The sequence below is a fragment of the Lonchura striata genome, chromosome 4 (genome assembly GCF_046129695.1).
Source record: "Lonchura striata isolate bLonStr1 chromosome 4, bLonStr1.mat, whole genome shotgun sequence".
Classification (NCBI taxonomy): domain Eukaryota; kingdom Metazoa; phylum Chordata; class Aves; order Passeriformes; family Estrildidae; genus Lonchura; species Lonchura striata.
In genome coordinates, this window is record NC_134606.1 from 64236154 (window position 1) to 64254615 (window position 18462).

The 18462-nt window shown below is 37.1% G+C and overlaps 1 protein-coding gene across 9 annotated transcripts in view; it reads right to left on the reverse strand.

Annotated features, from left to right (window-relative positions):
* The window catches only part of WDFY3 (WD repeat and FYVE domain containing 3), a 152163-nt gene that overhangs the window by 65724 nt on the left and 67977 nt on the right, over positions 1–18462 (reverse strand). For 7 of the 9 annotated variants that reach the window (XM_077783021.1, XM_021541461.3, XM_021541465.2 and 4 more), the window contains 7 exons: positions 16726–16912; positions 13937–14103; positions 10944–11411; positions 9484–9582; positions 6593–6786; positions 3965–4422; positions 1954–2037 (listed from right to left, as the gene is read on the reverse strand). In XM_077783021.1, coding sequence (XP_077639147.1) covers positions 1954–2037; positions 3965–4422; positions 6593–6786; positions 9484–9582; positions 10944–11411; positions 13937–14103; positions 16726–16912 — 1657 coding nt within the window. The remainder of the gene's footprint in view (positions 1–1953; positions 2038–3964; positions 4423–6592; positions 6787–9483; positions 9583–10943; positions 11412–13936; positions 14104–16725; positions 16913–18462) is intronic. The other 2 variants (XM_077783020.1, XM_021541464.3) reach the window with 1 other exon arrangement.

Sequence of the window (18462 nt, forward strand, 5' to 3'; positions counted from 1 at the left end):
AACATATTGTTGGACTACAAACCCCATGCTGCTTATTTTTGAAAGCAGAAAGATCACAGCCACTGGCAATGAATTCACTAGGAATTACAAACATGATGCTGTGAAAAAGCAGACAGCTGTTCAAACAGACTTTCTGGAAAGCCTAGTTCTAATTTTTTTTACTTAAAACATGCTTTTGAGAAAGGAACTGAAAGTCATCCAGGCAAGCATGATCATTATTTCTGTCCATTTTTACTTTGAGTCTTACACAATTTGTTACAACCCAAAGGCTTTTTTTGTTTGTGAAAATCCATTTCAAAAGCACTTAACCCCAGCAAGTACCTACATTACTGTACTGGAGCTTACCTGAATTGCTAAAAGCAACCCACGGGGATAATGACTTTTTAAACTACCCAATCTTTACCTCAGGTTTTCAAGCAACTGCTTGCATTTTCAGTACCACAAAAAAAACCAAGGGAAGCCAAACATATCTATTAATATATAGCTATATTTATCTTTTAATTTCCAGGCTGCATCAGCCACCCATCTGGCAGTCTTTTTCATCACACCCTGGAATCAGCTTCTGTTTGGCAGAAGCTTGTGTTCTGCTGCAAGCCTTTGCATATCTGTGTGTTTGAGTAGTTCAGTGAACCTGAGCAGCCCTGCCATCTACACCTGGGAGAACAGCAAAATGTAGGAAAGGGATGGACAATCTGCAACACTAGAGGTTAATGCAGGGCTGAAGTTATAAAGAGCTTCCACAGGAAACAGTATTTTCTTACATGTTTCTTCAGAGTAAATGACCAGGAAAAGACTTTGGCAGCTAAGGTTTTTCTCTGTAAATGATAACATTTGTTCTTAAATGCCTCAGTGTTAGAAAAGAAAGGAAATCACAATCTAAGAGGTTCTGGGTTACTGGGAAGGTGCCTTTGTCCAAGCCACTCCCTGAAGAATATCCAGGTATGACTTGGGTAACTTCACTCAGTAAAGAAAAAAGGTTCTCTTTATTAATCTGCTTTAGTATAAACATTCCTTTCAAATCAGTTTCCAAAAGCATATTTGGTTGTTTTCCTTTGCAAAATAATTTACATTCCAGCCATGAAGCTTGTTGGCCCATCTTAAACAGTATACCACTCAATAATGATAATATTTTCTACACATGGCACCTGCATCTCAGATAACCCTGTGTATTTCAAATGCCTGTTTAGTTTTCAAAAGCAAATCTCTGTCTAACTTGCATCTGTCAATAGTGAAGGGCTGCTTCCTTCCCTGGGGACTCCATTTTTTTTTTTGCATTTGCACAAACCTGTGAGTAACACTCTTCAAACAGTAACATTTATTTTTAAAAAATATTAAAGTCTTCTTATGCATCTTCATGGTCTGGTAAAGAGTGTAGCTTGGGAATGAAAGTGGGTGGTTGGATTTCTGAATTGGGCCATTTGCGCTTTCTTTACAAACGTTTTAATTCAGCATGTCTCTAAATAATTTGGTAGTCAAATACTGACAGGTTCATTCCTTATTTTTTATTCTCTGCTCTGGAATTATTAATAAATGGCACCTTTACAAGCCATTCACTTTCCACCAAAAGTAAGCTTTATTGAAAAATAAGTCAGGAAAAAAGAAATTCTGCTGTATTCATTGATTTACTAGCATAGTCTGAATGCCTTTGAACTGCTCCTGAGAGTGTCATATATACCTCCCTTAGATAATTTCTTATACTAGGTTTTATTTGGTTTTGAAACACAAGCCTAACTTTAAGTGCTATGGGAATCTGGAGACATCTCTAATCTCATCACTGCCTAGTATTCACTATGAAACATGCCTTTACATTTTTTTATCCAGTAAACACACAAGCAGAAATGCACTCCTCAGAATAGCAATTTAAGAGAAACATCCCTCCCCCCAAAACTAAGAAACATGACAGTGAGAGAGAAAAACCAGAAACGAGATCAGCTTCTCTTTGAAGGTCGGTACCTTTTCCTGGACAAAGCTGGCGTACCCCAAGGAGAGGGGAGAGAAGTCTCATTTGTCAGGCAAGGAGGGATCTGTTCTGCATGACTACAGACAAAACAGACAGGGGTAGGACAGAGAGGTTAGAGAAGAAACCAGAGGCCATAAGTTTGTTAGTTTTACAAAAGCAGCAATAAAATTGTTACTTGGATCCATCCTTTAGAAACAACACAGATGCCAAAGGACAAACTGAACAACAGCCTCAGGTGAACACAGACATGCAAAGTGTGCACAGGTCTTGTGGTGTGAATCTGCACTGCTAGTTCATTGCTCTGCTGAGAGTTACTGATAACAGCAAAGCAGAACATCTTTCAGTGTTCGACAGCAGACATTCAGAGGAGAAAAGTAAAGCTTCAGTAAATTAGATATAACTAACAGGAGTAAGAAATAAAGTCAATGTAAATTCAATAATGAATGATGAACAGAAAATTTAAAGAAGAAAAAAAATCACTGAAAATAACAGCTAAAAAAAAAGGGAATTTAGTGGGGTATCTTACGCAACATCACCATGTGATTTACTTACCCCATTGTTTCCTCATTCTCTATTGTTAGCCAGTGTCAACTTCTACAGTACAAGTAACACACTCTAAATACAAATTGTCCTCCTGCTTTAATAATGCTTCAAAATAAGATCAAATAAACTGATTTCTGAAGTTGGCTTTTTGGTGAGTGTGTCAGAGTGTGAGTGTGTGTGTGAGTTAGAGTGGTTTTTTTGTTGGTTTGTTAGTTGTTAAAATTTTATTTAAAGAAGAGAAAAGCATTAAGATCTCCTGCTTTGGGGGCAAGACAGCCCATCTTATTAAAACAGGGTCACATACATTCAAACGCTAGGGTATAAATAGCTTAAAGGTCCTAGATACAAAGCTTAGGTCTGTGTTTCATGTTTTGTACTTTAAACTGTGGCAAAAACTACTTTAAGACCAGCCAATCTTCAATACATACTTCACAAAGTTTTGTTGTCATTTTGAACCTTTAAAACACATTTCTGTTCATTTTCAGTCTCATTATGATTTAAATTCAAGTTGTTTCACTGTAGGAGCGTCTCCCAGTTAATTTTAAAATACCAATACTTTACAGACTACCTAGAACTTTAAAGAATAAGCAAATCCATGTAAAACAAGATGTCCATTTTATGTGCTAGCAAGGAGAAAAAGAGGCACAGGGAAGGTCTTATCTTAGTCTCTAACACTACTTGAGAGATGGTCATAGCAGTAGTGTCCATCTCTTCTCCCAAGTAATAGTCAAAAGACAAGAGGAAATGGCCTCAAGTTGAACCACGGGAAGTTTAGATTTGATATTTGGAAAAAAATTTTCACCAAAAAGGTTATCAAGCATTGGAACAGGCTGCCCTCAGATGGAGCTGAATTATCATCCCTAGGGGTCTTTAAAAGATGTGGAGATGTGACACTGAAGGACATGGTTTAGTGGTTGATTTCGTAGTGTCAAATTTACAGTTAGATCTGATCCTTAAGAGTATTTTCCAGCCTAAATGATCCTATGTTTCTAAATTAATCATGGTATTATTTAATAATTTACTTTAAAGCTCCATATCAAATGAAATATGAAGTTAAAGTATGACATCCAACACCCAAATTTTCATTTCACTTAATAAAAGCACAGAAATACAGTATTTCTAATGATGATAATGCAACCTGTCAGCCTAGCAACCAACAGGTTGCTTCAACACATCAAATATAACCATGAACTGATATCTCTATATTAACTGCTGCCACAATAAAAACATCCAGCATCAGAGAGAACGCCGGACACCCTGGAGAACACCAGCAAGCTAAGTCATTATTTGGTCAGATGTTGACACCTTATCCTCCTCTCAGTGGAGTGAAGGAAGAAAGAAGTAGATTAAAATGGAAATACAAAAACTTGCAATGAAGGTATCTGAAGAGAATTATTCCAGGGAACACTGGCATAGGGCAGGTAGAGAAGATGAAAAAAAAAAAAAAAGCAAAGGTCATACCTGTCAAAAGAATCTGTTGCTACCTTGTAGAGGTAAATAAAAAGTTTGCTGCAGTGCCTTAGAGTGGGTGACACAGAATCCAGGGATATTAGGTCATCGTCCAAAAGTCTTTGAAACAGTTGTGTATTTGAAGGGAAGACATTCAAGGGACTTATTTTCCTCAAGTCTGAGAAGCAGCCAAGTAATCGAACAGCATCTGCCAGTTTTTCATACTGGATCTCTGTCTTGAAGAAGTGAGAGTTGGCTGGCTCATAGCGCATTGCTGCAGTCAATGTGCAGAACACAGTGTGAAGCAGTTCAAACACTTGGTTCTGGTTTACTTTTTCCCAGCCATTCTTAGGTGGTGAGCACAAAGATCTTTCCATGGCAACAAGTAAAGATGTGACATACACAAATCCACCAACTTTCCTGAAAACAGTTCTTGTGCGGTGACTCTCTCTAAGTACCAAGAGTAGGGCCTGTGGACAAAACAAACAATCAAAACAGGGAAACGACAGCAACAACAAGCAGCAGCATTACAAACAGCCTGGAAAAAGGTAGAAACATTTTTGTTCACAAAACACTGTTGTACTAGCAAAATCCTTGTGTCATTTGTCAGAACCTGGTAATGCCTGAAGTCTCTAAAGATCAACTTTGTACTACAAAAATTCTCATACTCAAAAGTTTACAAAATAATAAAAAAAAAAAGAGTAGGGGGGAAAGTAGAACATTGCCTCTTATTTAGAAATAAGAAATTACCTTCCAACAGAAAAGACCTGACCAAGCCCAGAATGTAACCCAGAATTGTAAAGTAATTCTCTTAGTGACAAGATGGAGAATATCTGTTAGAAAGATATCTTCTCTACCATCACACATCACAAACAATCTCAAACAAGAGCAGGCAAATAACTTCTTGCAGCAATGAAAAATGTAAACCTTGGAGCATCCTAACAGTCTCCTAGAAATCAACAATGCGGAATCACCTGGCAGCTATGAAGCCATAAGAAGCCATAATGACATTCAAATATAACAACTCAGTTAGCAAATTCAGGCAGTAAAAATTAGCCAAATATGCCCACTTATTTTTCACTTTCCTCTATAAATCTCTAAATTGAAACTATGACTATATTTTAAGAGTTTCTTCTCACAAGTAAGCCATAGAGAGAAACGAAAGTGGATAAAACCTTACTTGCTGAACAAATAAATGCAAAGCCATGGTATAAACAGCAGAAAATGCATGAACTTAAGTACTAGAGAATAATACTCATTATCTGTGAAATCAGGGGTTGGAGAAGCCCCTCCACATTGTTACAAACAAATAAAAAGGATACCTGCCATGGGAAGTTTGACCCACGTGTGAATATAGAATGTAGAAGAAAAAGTCTCCCTACAGAAAGCATCATAAACAACAGAAAAATGTTAATGATACAGAAAATAGGCCAGGGGGAATTTTCCATGACCGAAAGTTTACTTCTTCAGAATCAAGCTGCTTTTTTAAGCACTCAGAAGACGGGTAGTGAAATAGCAAGACTGTCATTCCTCTGAAGGCACTATCTCCTTTCCTGACAAACTTGAACAAACAGTAAGAGACACATCACCACACTGTTCTGGGCTGTCAGTTCCATAACCAAAACTTCTGAGAACAGCACCAATGGAGGACAAGTACAATAGGTCAAAGGAAAGACAGAAATACTGATTTTCTGTTAAACCCTCTGGGAAACTCCAATATCTTTTCTTTCCCCATAAGTATGGTGAATAACACATATTTGAATAACAAAAATTGGTGAAGAACTTCATAGACATTACACAGTAAACAGTTTTATTACCCAGCTTTCCTTTCATATGAAGGAAATATGAATAATACGAAGCTGTTCATCTGCCAGAGAAGTAATACGGGCTCCTTTGAACAGAAATTAACCTAGATGTCCGAGTTCTCTTCATTAAAACTCATTTACTTTCTACTATTTGCCTGAACTTTTCTACCCTAAAATAAATCAGTATTTTGTCAATTTAAAAAATAATATTAGCGACTCTTAGGAGAAATTGTGGGTCCAGATTAGCAAATGAAACACCTAATACAGCAGGAAACAGACAAGAGTTTTCTTGCTTCTTCCTCCACTCCCAGCCTTACTTTCTTACTATTCCACTATTTTGCTTAAGCAAGAAAGTTCTTCAGCTTTATCTTCTATTGTGATCATTACAATTTGCATTTATATTAATTATTTCAGCATTCATAGATACAAATTGGTAAAATAAGATGCCACATGAAAATGCAAGCCAGAGCTGAAAATAAATGCATGCTATTTGCCTACTATTTTTCTATACATATTCCCATTATTTTTAACTGAATAAGACCCCACCAGGGAAAATTATCATAACTGCAGAACCTCATTTTCTATCCAAAAACGTGGTGACGCTAAAAACATATTCACTAGATTACATCTCCAGTTCTGAAGCCTACCATGGACAAATGGTAAAAAAAACCCCAAAAAACCATGGATCAAAATATATGTATTTCAACTCCAGAGACAATCTACATACTACCTAAACACCACCCATCCAATCCAGCTCAATCCAACGTCCTTCTCAGTGTTTTCCCTCTTGGAACCACACCTTAGGAGCAAGAGTACTGAAGAACATTTCACCTACCCTTAGGATGTCAGTTTTGAGTTGTAGCTCTGTAGGTGGGGCTGAGTGCATCAGCCCCAGCAGGGTGCCCATGTCATCCTCTCCACTGGGTGACAATACCAGCTGCTGGATGATCATCAGGGCGTGCTGGCGGCACTGCGGATACTTCACAATATTGTGCACGCACCTGGCACCACCAAACTCCCTGAAAATGCCTGCTCGGAAAGAGGGTGGCAGGGTAAGCGCATTAAGAGTAAGCAAAATATCACCAGTGGCAAATAATGACAACAAAACAACATCAAAGGTGTTAATTTTCATTTTACATTTCTACAGAATGAAGGGCAGAGTTTTATCTCTATGGATGTGCAATGATTTTCTATTATTTTTCCTCCCCTAACACAAATAAAAATAGAACTTCAGTGTCTTCTGACAAAATTTTTCACTAAAGGCATTGTGTACATGGATTGAGGTCAGCTCTAAGAATTTCCTCAATAATTCTGTTACCCCAACAGCAGTTACTCTTTACATGTTAGAGGTCAAAGGGTCTCAAGATGAAATAAAAAATGTACCAAACCCTCCGTGTTTTGTGAAGACCATATACTGTTCTGGTTTAGGGAAGTGTTTATCTCAAATTTAGCAATGACCTAAATGCAATATGAACTGAAAATATAACTGGGATGTTTCTGGACACAAGCACTGGTTGAGAAGTGGTTCAGTCTATCCACATAATTTTTAAGATTCTACAGAAGATTTTTTGTGGCAAGACCTATCTCTGTAGAGATTAAGCTTAAGTCAAACAATGTTTTTCAAGTATACTGGCTACTGCAATAAGCAAAAATGGTAAGAAAATCAATTCTGAAAGCATTACAAACCCCAAAGTAGAATATATATTGTGGGAGGGGGTCCCAGGGTTAGTCCACCTGAGATGCCCTGGGAGACCACTTCTGTACAATTTTCCCGCTTCCCCTGATGCCAATCATCTATCCCTGTTCATGCCCATCATCGTTTGAGCTATCCCTTTGTTCTGGAATGTTCCTTGTTCTTTATGCTTTCATTGGTTCCCTCTTGTTAGCCACCCCTTCCCCCCTGATCCCATCAGTGCTTACCCTGTCGGTCATCCCTACTCCTCCCCTGTATCGGTCCATTACTGGCTGGTTTGTACCCCGACCCTCCGATCCCGTTTCTGATATTTACCTTACCCCGCCCTGGGGACCGCGTGCTCAGAGCCCGCTCCCTTCCCGAGAGGGTGTCTCCCTGCACCTCTGACTTGTCTTCCCCTCAATAAAACCCTCTGGGAAACACAGCAGCCTGAGCATCATCCCACCTTCGGTGGAAGCCTTGTTTTAGCTATCCAGCACCGGCAGACCATTACTCTCCATGACATTCCCGGCGGGACACAGGTCCCGGCTGCCACAATATATGGCATATATAATGTGTGTTTAATACAGTGTCAGCACCTAGAATATTGCCCTATGTTAATTACTGAAGATGAAAACTGACTGGGGTAATGGATCAATGTTGCATTACTGCATCAAAAGGGATCATTTTCCATGTGAATATAAACTCAAAGAGCAGTTTAAGTGACCAAGTTCAGGATAAACAAGTTGATTCCCTCTAACATATATATATATATATAGATATATATATACAGACACGAATCCCACTATCCATTTCCTGCCTCCTGCTTTCTCTGATGTCCTTTGGATGAGAGATGGAGTCAGTATAAAAGGAGAGGCCTCAGACCTTGAGATAGGTGAGCTTGTTGCACCCCTTCACAGGTATAGCCCATCTCCTTTGTGATCAGGTTTTCATAGAGACTGAAGTAACATTTTATATTTCTCCCACTCTCAATCTAGGTTCTCAACTATCCAGTGAACCTATGTGAGTCTGGACATCCAAATTTCCTGTTGAAATGTAGTTAGCAGTTCTGCAATACTCTGGAAAGTTTATCAGAGACTGGTTTAAGATCAAAAACCAAGCACTATGTGTGGTATGAATCACTGCAAGGTTGTGCCTACTTATGCTTGTGCGATGACCTGTAACGTCTGCTGGCCTCTGGATACAGTGCCACTGCGCCCACATCCCAGTACAGACAGCAGCCAAACTTTTTGACAAATAGTTTCTCAGCTCCACCTGTATGTTCTGTCCTACTCTTGAACTGGGAGAGCTATTGATGAAATGAGGCCCTTGAACTCTCCAAGATTCTTCAGAAACATCATGTGTGGCATCATCCCAAAGTGCCAATGTCTTTTACACTCCTGCTGTTGTTTCTCCAGTGGATATTCAGAGATTAAATCAGTCCTGAGAAGCAGCAAGAAGGTCCTGATGGCTGATTGATGCTTCCTAGGTGAAGTCAGGAATGCCATCTAACAGCAGCCAAGGGTTTGTCACAATGCAGGTGGATGCTATCACGGTCTCAAAACCACTAAGTCTTGATTAAGCATAATACAAAACTACCTGATTTAAAAAAGGACAATTGTAACAGAGCCCTGTTTGTACATACTGACTGGGAATAACTCTTTAATGAATATGAAAAAACATCTTTAATTAAAGTCATTACATTAAGTAGACATGACACAATGAACACTGGACTACATTTCTAATTATGTGCTTAAATTTTTGAATATCCAAACAGTCTAACAAGCACTAACATGAATTATTATAGTACTGTTGAAGAGTGATGGGGTGTGGTCTTACTTTGCCTTCAAGTAAACAATACTAAAGAAATTTAAGTAAAACACTGTCTTATTCTCCTTATTTTATGCACTCTAGGCTATGCTGTCTATTCTCTTTGCTGGGAAAATCTGGCCAGAGCAAAAGTGCATTTCAGTGTATTTGAGTACTGGCCTGAAGATATAAAGTCAAGACATGATTTTCTTTATACATATCTTGACAACGGCCTCTTCACTCACCTGCATTTGTGTTTGATCCTTGTAGTAGTACTGTTAGGGTCTCCATAACCAATAAAGCCAGCTGCTTTTGGTCCTCAAATGAACTGTTTCTTGAATCCACTAAAAAAAATTTGAAGCCAAAGTCATAGAAAATATCACTCTTTTCAAAGATGCTTCTTAATAATTTCCACCAACACTTTTATTTTCTTTGCTTCCCCAGAGAGCATGCAGCCCCACCATTTTCCAAAGCAAGCTGAGGTTTAGTCTACACATGCATTCCTGGGAAAGCTTAACTATGAATCATATGAAAAGTTAATTTTATAAAGACAAGAATTTAAACTGAGGATTTAGAGCACTGTGAGCTCCACCGTGAGTGCCTGACATTGCAGCTACTGTTTCTTCAAGCCACAAAACTACAGCAGTTGAAGATTAACTACATCTGTTCTTGTTCAGTTTTCAGTACTTGAAAAGAGAAATTCTACACAAAACCCACAAAACTACACTCACATAATTACAGCAAATGTGCTGATTGCTCAACAGGTGCAGCAGATCAACACGGCAATTGGCATAGTACACGTAGAGAAACACTCCAGGAAAAATAGTGGGGTTTTGGTTATTTTAAATTACTCTAATAAAAAGTAAGCCCCAACAGAAAGTAAGCCCCCAACAGAAGGACATGCACCCTGATTAGATGACAGTTTCATATATTTATTTACAGGAACATAAGAACTGATGTGTTTTCCAATGGAGTTGAGGGGAATAAAGCTTTCTAACTAACCTATAGCTACCACTCACTAATGAAGCTTCATACAATTAAACCCAGGTGAAACACACAGCAGTTATGGTTAAAACTTAAGTGCCACTGATGCACACAAGCTCGATTGCAGTTTGAACGAAGAATGTAAAAAAGATTGTCTGTGTGTGCATGTAGGCTCCTATGTCACGTGGCAGAGACTGCTCTGGAGGCCCAGCACCTGTGCAGCTTATCTGCGATGCTCCAGTCTGGAGATAACTGATCCGAATTTATTTTTTTTTTAACGCTTAGAAAAATATAGACCCAGCTTATAAAAAAGTCTCCTATTAAGAGCTCAGATATGCAATCTATAGTATTTTTTCAAAGTTGGGGCTAAACACGACGTTATATAAGTACATTTTGTTAAGAAGAACAGTGATGTTATGTATTGCCCCTATACTTTTTTCACATTAAGTAACTAATATTGAACCAGTACATCAAAAAAACACTTAGAAAGGAAAATATGAATTTGTACTACTTTGCATTCATACAGTATCATTCATTAAAGTTTATCTCAAGAAATTGAGAGAAGCAATTTCAATGAGATTTTAAGATGGCACAGTAGTCCTCAGCAGAATTCAGCCCTTGAGGTACATATTTAGACTCTCCCATTTCTCATAAATGGTAGACTCTACTATTTCCAGCCAAAAAAAGACAAGTATTAGAAAAATGGAAATGCACACACTACCTTGATCATTCAGTGCTTGAGCAGGATCTTTCAAAAGGGCTGCATATTTATGAAGAAGATTTACCATCACCTCCAGAAGACCCACTTCCCTGAAGACATCCTTGAAGATGTAATCATGACGGGTGAACTTCAAGAGTGTCTTCATGGCAATGATGCTACACTGAAAAGAAGTGCTGGATTTTAAAAGGATGCTCACACTGATCAGTTCTTTACAGGGTATGTAATTCAAGCTGAAGACAACCAACTCCAGCATCTCAAAGTATTTGGTCTGCACTTCTGGAAGTTTAGGAATTTTCTCTGCAAACTGAGACAATGTGTGCTGCGATTCCAAAATGAAGTAGTTGGCATTGTCCGCCATATAAATATTCGTGATGGCATCAAGGATGATTTGTGCTAGATAGTTGGTTTTTGCTCTCAAAAATGCATTCTGGAGTACAGAAAATGCTTGAATATTCCTCACACTATGACCTAAATCAGGAAACAAAGTGGGATGGGAGGAAAAAGGAAAGAGAAAGTTCTTAATCATCATAAACAATGACTACACTTATTAATAATGACCTATGCATTTTAATAAGTAGGAATAAAATAATAATGTATGATGTCACTTTTAATAAAAAAGTCATTAAAATTAACTTCAAAAAAGCCTCTGCACAACCACTTACACTGCGAATTCCACAACCTACTATTCTTTAAGATGGCATCTTTGATAATAAGAGTTTATGTAAGCAGCTAAAGATGCCTATCAAAGATAATTTATTTAAAATAGGTAAGTACATTTATTTAGTGTTAAAACAGGATACAGTCCTAGAGACAAAACAAAGGCTTCCCATCACGTAGCCAGGCCATAGGAGAATTCATTATAGCAACAGCAATATGTTCTGTATTTCATAATGTAGAACACAGCCCTTGCAGCTGGGTATTAAAAACCTTTGGCAGGGTCCAGCACTATTAACAATTAAGGAATTGAAACACAGGGAAAGAGTTGTAAAATATAAAGTAGCTGCAATATTAGCACACAAACACCTCACAGCTTTAAAGCTCAGTCACATTTCTTCTTGTAAGTACCTTCAAGTTGATTGAAATCTCATTCACTCAGCTAACAAATGCACCATTTATGAGTGTGCCCCAAAATTTTCTATGGGTAGATATTATTCTACTCAAAAGATGTCTCAAATTTGACTTTTTAAACTTCTGTAGGAATAGTACAAGACACAGTGGATAGATCCCACAATACAGAAAACAACTAACGGTAAAAAATAAAAATAACTATCAAAACATACAATCAAGAGTGAGAACTTTAAAGACATTCTAAACAAAGCATTTAGGAAGTTTTAACAATAAAATCTTTTTTTTTTTTCCACAAATAAAGGTATATGCAAACTGTTAACCTAATTTGAAAACTCCTTTCATAAACAAAAAATTCTAATGTATTATTAGCACATTGCTATGGCATGCTACTGTCTTCATTTTTGTAAACTAAATTGTCTAATTGAACTAAATTCAATTATCTTCATGCCTAGTCTCTCCACCTTCCATTTCAGTATTTTTCCAGGAGGCAAGAGAAAACTCCCTTATAAATGAACATTGGAACAATTTCACATCTGGAAGAATATTAGTTATAACACAGTTGTTCCTAAAAGGACTTCTTTACATGCTATCTTTACTATGAAAAATGTTCAAATGAGGGGATTTAGGGCTTATTAAATGTGACAGGAACATAACAGTGCCAGACAAAACTACTAATATTCCAACTTAGTATCAACAGTTGTTCCAGGCAATCAAGTAGATTAATAAATTATTTTTGATTTATCAGGAAGACCCCTGAATAAATCAAATTCTAACCAGCTTTTCACAGTTCAAGAACTAAAATTATTTAAATGGAAATAATTGAGAAAATCAGTAAATTGAGAAAACACAGTCTTCATAAAAAGACAATTTGCCAACTTTATGAAAAGCAGGTAAAAGGAACAGAGATGTCCTGACAAATACCACAAAGTTAAAGAACTCTTTTGCAGATTGCAACTGACCATGGTTCTCTCATAATATTGTATCAGAAAAGCTGATTCACCTAAAAAAAAATTAATATTATTATCAAAACATGGAGAAACTAAACTCCTGAGTGTTCACCTTCTTTCTCTATTTAGTGCAAAAGAAAAACAATTCCTTAGAACAATGAACTCTCTCCATAGCAGAGAAAGGAAGCCACTGCCCAAGGAACCTAGGATGTATATTCATTAGTTTATACATCTATCAGTGCAATCCTAGAACAAACTTTTCTTGTGCAGTGGTATATCTCATAAAAGTTCAACGAAGTAGCTCCACAGTCACCATTAAATTCCAAACTCCTTAGCTACATACAAGACTAACCTGAATTTTAATTTTATGGACAGGATATGGAACATAAGTTTATTTTTATATAACCCTTTCTCCCCCAAGACATTCCTCAACCTTCTCTCCTAATTGTAATTGACTGTGGTTTCAAGCACACCACAAATTTTATCATTCTTATCACACTGGTGATGAAATAACAGATTTTAGCTCACAAGTTACATTTGCCTAAGCTGACAAAAGCTAACAGAAAGCAATGTGAAGTAGGGAAAGGATTTTACAAAAAAAAAGAAAAAAAAAATCAAGCCAACACATCAGCCATTCATATCAATTTAGTAAGAGAGCAGCTTAAAACACTATAAATCAAATCAGTGCATCTTTCCATTAAGATAATCTCTTCAAATCTCCATGTAGAAATCTTTGCAGTGAAGAGGCTGGACCTGTCCTCAAAGACAAAAGTCCTAAGCTTTTTTCTTTGGGTACCAATCCCATAATAAAATATCTGAGACCAAATAATGGTCTCAAATATAATTTTATACACAAGCTTAGATAAAGAACCTAGACTTAGTTGCAAAGGGTTTGTGCAATACATAGCTGCTCTGTATCTTGTAATTTGCACTTAAACAACAAAAAAGCTAACAGAGAGAGAAAGAAAGCAGACTCACCTTTGCCTGCAGGTTGTGGGACTGCAAATCCAGGTAGCAGGAAAGGTACTCCAGTGGTAACACCAGCTGGCTTTAATTCATTGACACCGTATGTTGTTAAGGAAGTTATCAAATTAACTAAATCTTTCAAAGCATCCTTAGATTCAGCTTCTTTTGCCTGTTCTAATCTAAAGAAAATACAATAGGATCAAGTTAGCAGCACTAGTTTATCTGAACTCAAAACATTTTGGTAAGATCTGTTTTATTCTATCAGTTTAGAGACTAATTTTGCTGCCTGATTCCTACAGTATTTTCCATGTCCATATGTCATACCATTAGGTTAGTCAAACACTGGACTTAAAAGAGCAAACAGTTATTTGCCATAGGAATTTACCTCATAAATCTCTCCTTGAACTCAACAGTCTGCTAAAAACCAAGAGACATGAAAATTACATTAAAAATCCTCTCACAGACATGAAGATACTGTATAGAAAAGTACATGGATAGTCTGTAATTAAACAGATCTGTAATTAACTTGGTGGACTACATCTGCCACTTTGAGAGTGATTATTTTGTGCTAATGAAATGGTATCTTGGTAAAGGCCTAGCACTCACAAGCATGGGATGAAGCACGAGAGAACAGAAATGTTAACATTCCATCCCAACCATTGCTTACTGACAGGAACACACCATCAGACCAAACCTAAAAACTGACTCTGAATCATAACACCATCCTCATTTTCCTGCTACTTCACCACAAATAAAACCATGCTTAATTATTTATTAGCTCTGTAGAGCTCAGTAGTAAACTTGGGACCATGTTCTTCTATAGATTCAGGCAGTGCAAGCTCTGTTTGGCTTCTTGCTGACAAATGATTGTTGGAGCCCTTTACAAGCAGCTCAATCTGCGTCCTTCATCTTCTCAGTCAGATGCAGCTGAGGAAGGAACCTCGCTCAAACAAAAACCTCCTGCAAACAGTCACTACAGAAGCACAGAGCTCACCTATTATTGTACTAATTCTCCACACGCCCTGCCCTTTCACATCATCCAGATGAAATTTCCAAAGTGCTCCTCTTGCCCTCATAGATTTTCTGCAATTTCTTACTGAGCCACCTTCTTCACACATCCTTCTGGTTTTCCAGCTCCAAAGACTTTCCTCTTTGCAGCTTGAAACCCAGTGTCCAGATTTCATACCCTTACATGACAGTTATCATCATAAAAGTGCCCCAGAGCTAAGCAAGTCTCTGTGGGTAGGTTTGAGCCAAAACTCGGTGGTCCATCATTGACCAATGCACAGGCTCATTCAAAATCATTGTTTTTTGAAAAGAACTATTTTCTTCTAGAAAACCCCTTCAGGAAGAAATTAGGATAACACATTCCTAGGCTATTAACATTTACTGATGTCACCTGATGATGCCAGGTGTCCTCCTTTTTCAATGAGACATGCAAATCCTTAGTCTTCCTATACATTTGGCAGGAATCCCCCATTCTTTGATTTAAGGATGAACAAGCTCAGGAGAGAATTTGTTTAAAGCACTTGATCTACAGTAAATCACTTTTGTACCTCAACATGTAACATGACAGCACATTCCCCTCATATTTCCCCTAAACTCTGGCTGACAGTTTCTGGAACACAACTGCATTTGAATAATACTATTTTGAATTAATGCATTAGTGAATATAACATACTCCAAAACTCCAATTATAGAACAAGAAAAATAACAATTCCTTAACAGGTGCTTTAGCTTTTGTGGTACCAAAGGTAACATGAGTAATTTTAAGTGTGACTAAAAATGTCAAATGTCATGTCTATGTCTGGTATCCATTTAAAATAAACAAACAATAAACAGAAGTATACAATGTAGTGGAAAATTTAGTTCAAATATTTGGGTGCCAAGACTCAGCATACTAACACCAAAAATAGGGAGATAACAACATTAGCATTTCTCAGTAATAATGTCTTAAGCATCTTTGACCCAAATATACTTTGTAAGGTGTATACTTCTAGTTACCAAGTATGTACCCTGTATTTGTAAAATAGATATATTTTACAATAGCAACAGCTACGCATTCTTCTTCAGAACTTCATATTCAATCAAAGCAACATTGTCTGCTCACAGATTTTACTCAAATAAAGCAAGAGACACTCTTCTTTCTCAGTCAGTAAATTAAAGAAATTTCTTTCATGGAAATGAGAAGAGAGATCATGGATAGATCACATACTGAAGGTTTTTTGGGCAGGCATTTTCATTACCATATTTTTTAATGCATTAGCAGCTTAGAAGAATTTTTAATTAGGAAAAAAAAACCTATTCCCTTGTGGCATTCCCCACATTTACATATGGGATTTTTCATTATGGTAGCGTGATGACACAATAATTATCGAATTATTTAGGTTGGAAAAGACCTTCAAGATCATTGAGTCCAGCTGTTAGCCCAACACAGCCAAGCCCACCACTAAACCATTTCCTTAGACAAAACAAACTCCAACCAAACTCAAAAATCACTAGTTGCAGCCAAAATTTTATGTTCTGGATTCTCTCTAAATATTTAGTACCAGTTTTTTTAAGCAACTGCTGTATTTCCAAAGCAAGAAACATTTAGTAATAAACAGTACTAAAGAACAAAAAATTAAAAGTTTCGTCAATGGAGAGAAACACAGAATTCAATGTTTTGGTCCTAATATCTTAACTCCATAATGATCGATAATCACTTACTTGTTTAAACCTATTCATCTACTCTTTATAAGAAATCTTTTTTGAAAAATGCCCAGTGATATGTCTGCATTTCTTCAAGCATTTTTGCCTACCTGAGGAGGAGGTCACAGAGGAAGTTGTATCCTTGCCATATCCTAAAATCATCCAACAATGTTTGGGATACATCACTGGAGTCTTTGAGAAAACAAGAAAGTCCAGCAAACATCTCAACTATTTCTAGGGGAGAAAGGTCATCAGACTGCTGCATGTTCTGGACACATGTGGACAAACATTCCTTTTCTGAAAAGAATTGCAGTGGAGAAATTTAGAATTTTACTGACATTAAGGACAGCAAGAAGCATAAGCAACACACAAAACACAACAATAAGGTAATAACTTATTCAAGTATCTCTTGTCACAGAACACTTAATACCACTTGAGGATGAGAAGGATTTTCAAGTGGCTTTGGATCAGAACCCTAACCTTTTTTTGGCAACCTCTTCCTCCCTTTTACAACATTTACTCTTGTAAGGAGGAAACTGCGTAGATAAATACTAATTTTTACCTAAAATGTCTGACCAGAGAACTCAACAGAATAAAAAGACAAATATGGCAACTGTAAGTAATTCTAAACTGTATTTTTTTGTTTTAAAACACAAAGTTATACAAAGCAGTGATTTGAAGTGTTATCTCATATTCCATCAGTTCATTAGGTCAGTAACAAAGTTTTCTCAAATCTGTAGTGAGATTTTAAGTTGCCAGCTGTTTTAAAGATGCTCCCTTTAATTATTTGCTATTTTAACTTTGCAGTATGCACAACACAAGCACAAATCTTTCTAGCTAGACTGATAAAAAAATTTCCCAAAGGTTAAATCAGAGCATGAGAGCGTGAAAGGATGCTTCTTTGCATATGATGAAATATCTTAAATTTTTTCTGAATGTAAGTTAAGCCTTGTGACAGATGTTATCTCTTAAGTCAGGTTCACTTTTTTAACAAAAAAAGAAAGCGGCAATGCTGACTGGTTTTCTTTTTAAGACACCATTTCACTTCTTAAAGAGCCTAGAGTATTTTTTCACATGCCAGCTTCCCTCCACTATGGATCAAGCCCATAGGGAAGCAATAATGGTAGCAGCTGTAACATGCCAAATGACAGTCAAAACTCCAGTTATTTCCTTTGTTGCACTTAATAACAGCTTCACATGTGTACATACACCTTCTACACTCATCAAAAGCCCACCAGAAACCTATCACCTTGTAAGTCCTACCTAAAAACACTCAGCTGGTGACTATGCTGTGCTTTGAGTGATACTGAACATTCATATCTTTTTGACTGGAATTGGAAACACACTGCTAGCACAAAAAAAAGAAAAAGACTGAATTTTCTGTGAAATATGTGGGAGCAGGCTGATGTATTCAATAAACGATAAATATGGAGCTTTGCAGCTACTTGCTTCTCAGGTTGTGAGCAGTCCAAAATTGTGGGTTTCTTCTTTTCCAGTAGGTGTACACTGCTAAAATGGATGTTTTAAGGATGTTTGTTCACTCCAACAGTTAGTCCACTTTAAAAACTACAAATGCTTCTTATGTAGCCCTACAGTCTAAAAGTCTTAAATATAATATTAGAAACATATTTTATCAGATTTCTTACCTCAAGTCCTGCATACCTAAACACCCATGTGGTTTTCAATTAATGCAAAAATAATAATTTGTATGCAAAGCTGCTTCCAGGCAGCTAATATCTTCTCCAACACTGGTTTTCATCTGCAAGTTGTTGTGGAACCAGCTTGGCACCTCCCTCTTTACCAGCTCCTTGCAAAGATAGATGATGAATAAAGTACTACTTTCAATT